The 6,000-nt window shown below is 41.6% G+C and overlaps 1 protein-coding gene across 1 annotated transcript in view; it reads left to right on the top strand.

Moving 5' to 3' along the window:
* The first annotated feature begins 205 nt into the window (after positions 1 to 205).
* LOC104546480 (amine oxidase [flavin-containing] A-like) overlaps positions 206 to 6,000 on the top strand; it is a 29,268-nt gene continuing 23,473 nt past the window's right edge. Inside the window, exons 1-4 of the mRNA XM_010191885.1 lie at positions 206 to 334; positions 2,231 to 2,309; positions 2,899 to 2,993; positions 5,513 to 5,650. Coding sequence (XP_010190187.1) covers positions 206 to 334; positions 2,231 to 2,309; positions 2,899 to 2,993; positions 5,513 to 5,650 — 441 coding nt within the window. The remainder of the gene's footprint in view (positions 335 to 2,230; positions 2,310 to 2,898; positions 2,994 to 5,512; positions 5,651 to 6,000) is intronic.

The raw sequence follows: 6,000 nt of genomic DNA, 5'->3' as shown, positions 1-6,000 counted from the left end.
GTGGCATCGGCTGTGACAGGCACATCTGTGCTGCTGTCATATGGGCATACATAGATGTGTTTTAAAATACCTCGGCTTTAAAATACCTTGGCTGTGGGCTGAGAGGTCACAGCCCAGCGCTTGGTTTGGCCTGGTACAGTGTGCTCGCAGGACGCTGTGGATATCCACAGAACCACAGGATGCTGTGGCTGATGTCAGAGACCACATGTGGCTGAAGGCCATGGCTCTAGTTGTGGGAGGCCCTTGGTGGTATAAAGGTCCTGCCCACCTGCTTGGCAGCTCCTGGAAGGTGCAAGATGTCCTTACGGGAAGCAGTGGAGATGTTGGAGTGGAGGTGAGAGGTTACCTCCATGCAGCCTGAGAAGTGCTCATATCCACCTGGTCACCGCTCTGGTTTCCAGTCCTGTAGAGGGTACTGGAAGAGTGACAAAAGTCTTGAAAATTCAAGTTATAGAGAAGATAAAGGGAAAATATGCCATCTATTTAGAGGTTAATTATGTATCAAAAGCCTGTAGGCTTCATGGCCTGTGGGGTGCTTAGGGTGTGGAAGCACCTGTGGTACACTTCGGTCACACCAAAATGGAGCTAAAGAGTTGGGTTCAGTAGACACCTATATAGAGATATCCTGTGTGGGGGAACACAGGAATGGCTGGTCCTCCATTTTGAAAGAAAATTGTTTCCATGGTTTAAACAAATAAATGTGTACTAACAATCTTTAATCAACATATTTTGCATTATTTTTATTTCTGAGTCAGGCCCTCTCCCAATTGCCAGGAAGTCATCACTGTCCCAATGTATCTCTTGCCCTTTCCCAGTATGTGTAGCTCTGAAGCCTTTTGTTTGGTTGGGTTTTTTTTGTTTTTTGTTTGTTTGGTTTGGTTTCTGTTTTTTTGTGGATCAATATCTATGATGACACGTGGGTTAACAATAATGAAACTAAAAACCTGTAAGGCTGGAGTGCAAGAAGTAGAGTTAAACAAGCAAACAGATCAGAGAACCTCAGTTGCATTACCGCATGTTATTCATCCTTTAGCAGTCCTTCTTTATTTGGATATGTTAGATAATTAAGCTATCAACCAGTAGTAAGCTTAACTTCCAACCCAGACCAATGCAACAATTATTCTTCCTAAGCTGCTGTGGCATGGATACAGCTATCGTATGCAGCATTAAGTGACAGTCTTAGGCACTGAGGATTTGCATACAATTTTTTTTCATACCTAGGCCAGATTTTTTGCTGCTTTATATTCCATAGGGTAACACATGAATGCACTGTGCATTTTTTCAAGTCTTATATATCAACAGTAAACTTTCTCATGCCTGAGTGTCCAGTGAATACACAGTACACAGAATAGAGGAATTTGACCTTTTATTTTGTGTGTGTAGCAAATCCACATGTTTGTGACAAAAAGCACTGTATATTTTGAAAAATAATTTTTCCTCATATAAAAAAATATAAATATTTGTAAGAAAATACTGCAGTTTGTGACTCCAGTGTTACAGATTTGTGTCTTCTATGTTTATATTGAGGAAGAAGAGAACACCATCACTGAGAGGATTGTAGAATTAATAATAAAAAAATGTAAAATATTCTCTGTAGACTTCATGCAGAAAAAATAATCAAACTTACTGAAAGAAATTAGATCAATTTATAAGATGTGCACTGACAAATGGGCTTGCATTTTAAAAAATTAGAATATTACATAGAAGGGAGAATTAAGTATACTTCTGCTCTAGCAGCAATCTAAAGAATATGGTGCAGGGATGTAGTTATTTTTAGATGAGTATGGAAATCGTATCTATATTATTTTTGTCAATGTAAGACATTTGAACTTCCTCTGTTCTGATTTCCAGTGAATGGTGTTCCACTTCCCCATTAAAACATTATGTGCACAGAAGTTTATGGGCTATTTTGTATTTTCCTCAGAATAAATGAGTACACTTAATGCTGCCCAGAACAATTCCTCTCCTCTGGTCTTTTCAGACATACGTTCTTTGTAGACTCACAAACAGTTGCTTTTAATCACATTTCAAGGTAGTGTAATAAACATGAATATAATATTATTATTCCTTACTGCAGGGTATCTTGGAAGTTCTGATCAATAAGGCTGGCTTTCGTATACTTAAAGAGGGGAAGCAAGCCCAAAGAAACAACGCTTCAGTGCCACATTGGCCTTCAGGGCAATGGGGTAATCTGATTTCACAAACTCATGATTGCTTTTTACAATTTCAGCTCACATTTGTCAAGAGCAAAGAGGACTCCTGTCCTATTGAATTTTCAGTTGTCTCTAGTGCCTCCACCACAAAGACCTGTAATTAGATAATTTTTGCTGAGACCATAATTCCTTTTATAAAGTATCTGCATGCAGCCTGTTTGATTGCCATGGTCAGACTCCATTGCTTAAAATGAATCTTGACACTGAAGCAGACTTTCTTTCTGCATGTGAATGAGGACAACAGATAGCAGCAGAGTGGAAAGTTGATGAATGAGAGAATTCGGAAGCCTGCCTTGCTGGAGTAGTGGAATATTTAGTACATTATTATTTCTATCACTTCAGTGCTGCAAGCCCTACAAGCTGCGTTCTGCCTTTCTGTGCACTGCACAAATGAAGAGTAAGATATCTGTCCCTTAATAATTGAGATTTTACTGTTTTTAAAATGCTAACCTGGTGGAGGAAACTTTGGTCTGTGAATGCTGCTTATGGAGATGGTTATAGCATGCAGTGAAGCAGCAGCCACATGATTTCTGTGGTAAGACACCATAAGAAATTTCTGACTTCTCTCAGGAATTTTTGAAAACAAGATTGAAATCTCTGACCTTGAAGCTTTGGTTCAGTTTTTGACTACTGATGAGGTTGATTGCTGCCACTTGCTTTAAAGCACTTTCTCTTTTTCTGGTAGGTTTGTCGGCTGCCAAATTGCTGTCTGAGTCTGGGGTCAGCGTGGTGGTTCTTGAGGCCCGGAACAGAGTCGGAGGAAGGACATTCACTATCAGGGTAAGTCCTTCATGAGATGCTGGACTCTCACTTGTGTTGGTCTATGACATGACAAATGTCACCCCTATCTTCAAGAAGGGCCAGAAGGAGAACAGGGAATTACGCACCAATCAGCTTCAACTCAATCCCTGGGAAGTTGATAGAGCAACTAATCCTGGACACCATTTCCAGGCACATGAAGGACAAGAAAGTCATCAGTCAGCATGAATTCAACAAGAGGAAGTCTTGCTTGACCAACCTGATAACCTGGCTTGGTAGATAAGGGAAGAAGAGTGGATATTGTCTACCTAGACTTCAGAAATTCGACACTGTCTTGCGTAAGATCATCATAGACAAGCTGATGAAGTATGTGCAGGTTAAGCAGGCAGCAAGATGAACTGAAAACTGGCTGAACAGCCTGGTCCAGAGGATGGTGATTGGTGGTATGAAGTCTAGTTGAAGGCTAGTAACTTATGGTGTACCCCAGGGCTCAGTACTGGGTCCAATCCTGTTCAGCATCTTCATTAGTGATCTGGATGATGAAGGGACTGGAGCATCTCTCCTGTGAGGAAAGGCTGAGAGACCTGGAATTTTTTAGCCTGGAGAAAGAAGACTGAGGGGGAATCTCATCAGTGTATAGAAGGAAGTGAAGGAAAGGTGCAAAGAGGGTGGAGCCAAGCTCTTTCTAGTGGTGCCCAGTAGCAGGACAAGAGGCCATGGGTACAAACTGAAACACAAAAGGTTCGAACCATCTGAACATTAGGAAACATTTTTTTACTGCGAGAGTGACTGAGCCCTGGCACAGGTTGCCCAGGGAGGTTGTGTCGTCCTCCTCCTTGGAGATATTCAGAAGCTGTCTGGACACGGTCCTGGCCAACTGCCTCTAGGTGACCTTACTAGAGCAGGAGGGTTTGGACCAGATGACCACCAGAGGTCCCTTCTGACTTCAACCATTGGGTGTTTCTATTGGGTTTGACATCATTAGTCAGGGGAAGGGGCAGAGTAAGGTTCCCAAAGAAGACATTGCCATTACTTTTGTCAAGGAATAGAGCTCTATTTGGACAGATTGCGTTGCAATATCTGCCAGTGAGTTTCTCTTGACAGGAGGTGCTTTAAAATTGGTCTGGAAGCAACTCTGAGAGCCATCAAATGGGATTTTGCTGCCTAACCAGAAGTGTGTAGTGCCATTTTAGCTGCCTTAAGATACCTTGCCTGGCCTCCAGCTGCCAGTCTTCTGTGGGTCGTGAGTCACATTTGTCAGCCTTGCACAGAAGTCTTCGATACCTTGGGTTGTGTAAAATGGTGTTAAACATCTGTATTAAGGTAATTTAATTCCACCCACATAGTCCATACCCTCTGTCCATGGCAGGATCTGCTCTGCCTTGAACATTACAGAGGAAAACTCTCATCTAATACTATGAGTGTCAAAGCATTCCTTCTCTCATTCCCATCTTGCCTTGCACACTCTACCTAAGAACCCTATGAGAAGCAGCCTGAGCAGGGCCAGGCATTGTTACAGCTCGCACATACATTTTAACACAGCTTCAAATTATCTGAAATAACACTCCTGCTTCTAAAAATGGACCATGTCTTGATTGCCATTAAAAAGAAAATGAAATTACAAGTCACCTGTGGTGCAGGGTAATGTGATACAGACATTACCTCTGTTTCCCACCCTGGTAGTCAAGGAGGTTTAAATTATGTCAGATACCATTGCTGGGGAACCAGAGATAAACGGTAGTGTTCCAGCAGAAATCATTGTAAGTGAAACATGAAGCATAAACACCATCCTTCTGTGACACTGAGAATGCCTAGCTTAAAATGCTCACTATAAACAGTGTTAAAAAGAGTTACTATCTTGGGAAATCAGCCTGCTTGTAATAGCGTACATCCCCAAAACTTTTTGCTTTCTTCCTGCTTCCCAAGTGAGCACAATGCTGGGCTGAGGGGTATGTGGAGCACCTCTGGTGGCAGGCATGGCTGGGGGACTGCTAGCCACAGTGCACCAGACTACAGCCAAGGTGTGCTGTGCTGGAAAGGAGATTACTCTCCTTGAATACTGCAGTGCAGTGCTCAGCGTCTACAGCATTAAGTCTAAGCAAATATCTACAGAGAGAAAACAAGCCTTGGTGCTGGAGATGGTTTCAACTTGAGAAATGTTTTGCAATGGCAAGAAAAGTAACATCATTTCTAAAGAAGTGGGGTTAGACTTAACCAAAGTATTGATTTGGTCGGATATTCCTTCATATGTCTTGTCTTTTGTGAGACTAAAAAGCCAATACTGGAAACCATAGTGAAATTTAAACAAAGGGTTATACCCAACTGTACACATGTACGTGATGGTGCGAAGACACTGTGATGTCTGTGTGTCTGTCATTACAGAGCTCAATACAGCCTACTTTTAAGTCAGTCAGTGCACGTTTTCTCCTGTGCATCTAGTTGCAGTGCTAGTCAGTATAGAATAATTCTTTCTACTTCTAGGTATTTGCACTGAGGAGCTTCCTGCATAGCTTGTGATTACTGTATTCTTTCTTTGACAGAATGAACAAGTTAATTACGTGGATGTTGGTGGATCATATGTGGGACCTACACAAAACCGGATTCTCCGACTGGCAAAAGAGCTGGGTGTTGAGACCTATAAAGTGAATGTCGAAGGTCATATGATGCATTATAAGGGGGTAAGTATTGTCTTTCATGTTGAGATACACAAAGGTATAATTGAGCTTTGGGAATTACTGACAGTCATTAAGGAGGTTTCATTTAAACCCACTTTTAGTAATCCAGTAAGCACTTGTTTGAAGCCTAAAATCCATAGGTATGAGGTACAAGCGTCTGTCTCCATAACTCACAAATTACTTTACCTTCTAAAGACCATCACTTTTTGATTTTTTTTTAATATCCTTTAGTTTTTGTACTTCCTAGCCTCTGGCAGAACAAGGCTTGAAGCTTGTATGAGCCACAGTTGACATACTTGATAGAGGCAAGGCTATGTGATGGATCCTTAACTGGTTTAATTTCTGTCATCTTC

This window comes from Mesitornis unicolor, unplaced genomic scaffold (assembly GCF_000695765.1).
Source record: "Mesitornis unicolor isolate BGI_N332 unplaced genomic scaffold, ASM69576v1 scaffold17379, whole genome shotgun sequence".
NCBI lineage: Eukaryota > Metazoa > Chordata > Aves > Mesitornithiformes > Mesitornithidae > Mesitornis > Mesitornis unicolor.
The sequence above is the reverse complement of the archived record's forward strand: the minus strand, read 5'-3'. Positions and strand labels throughout refer to the sequence as shown.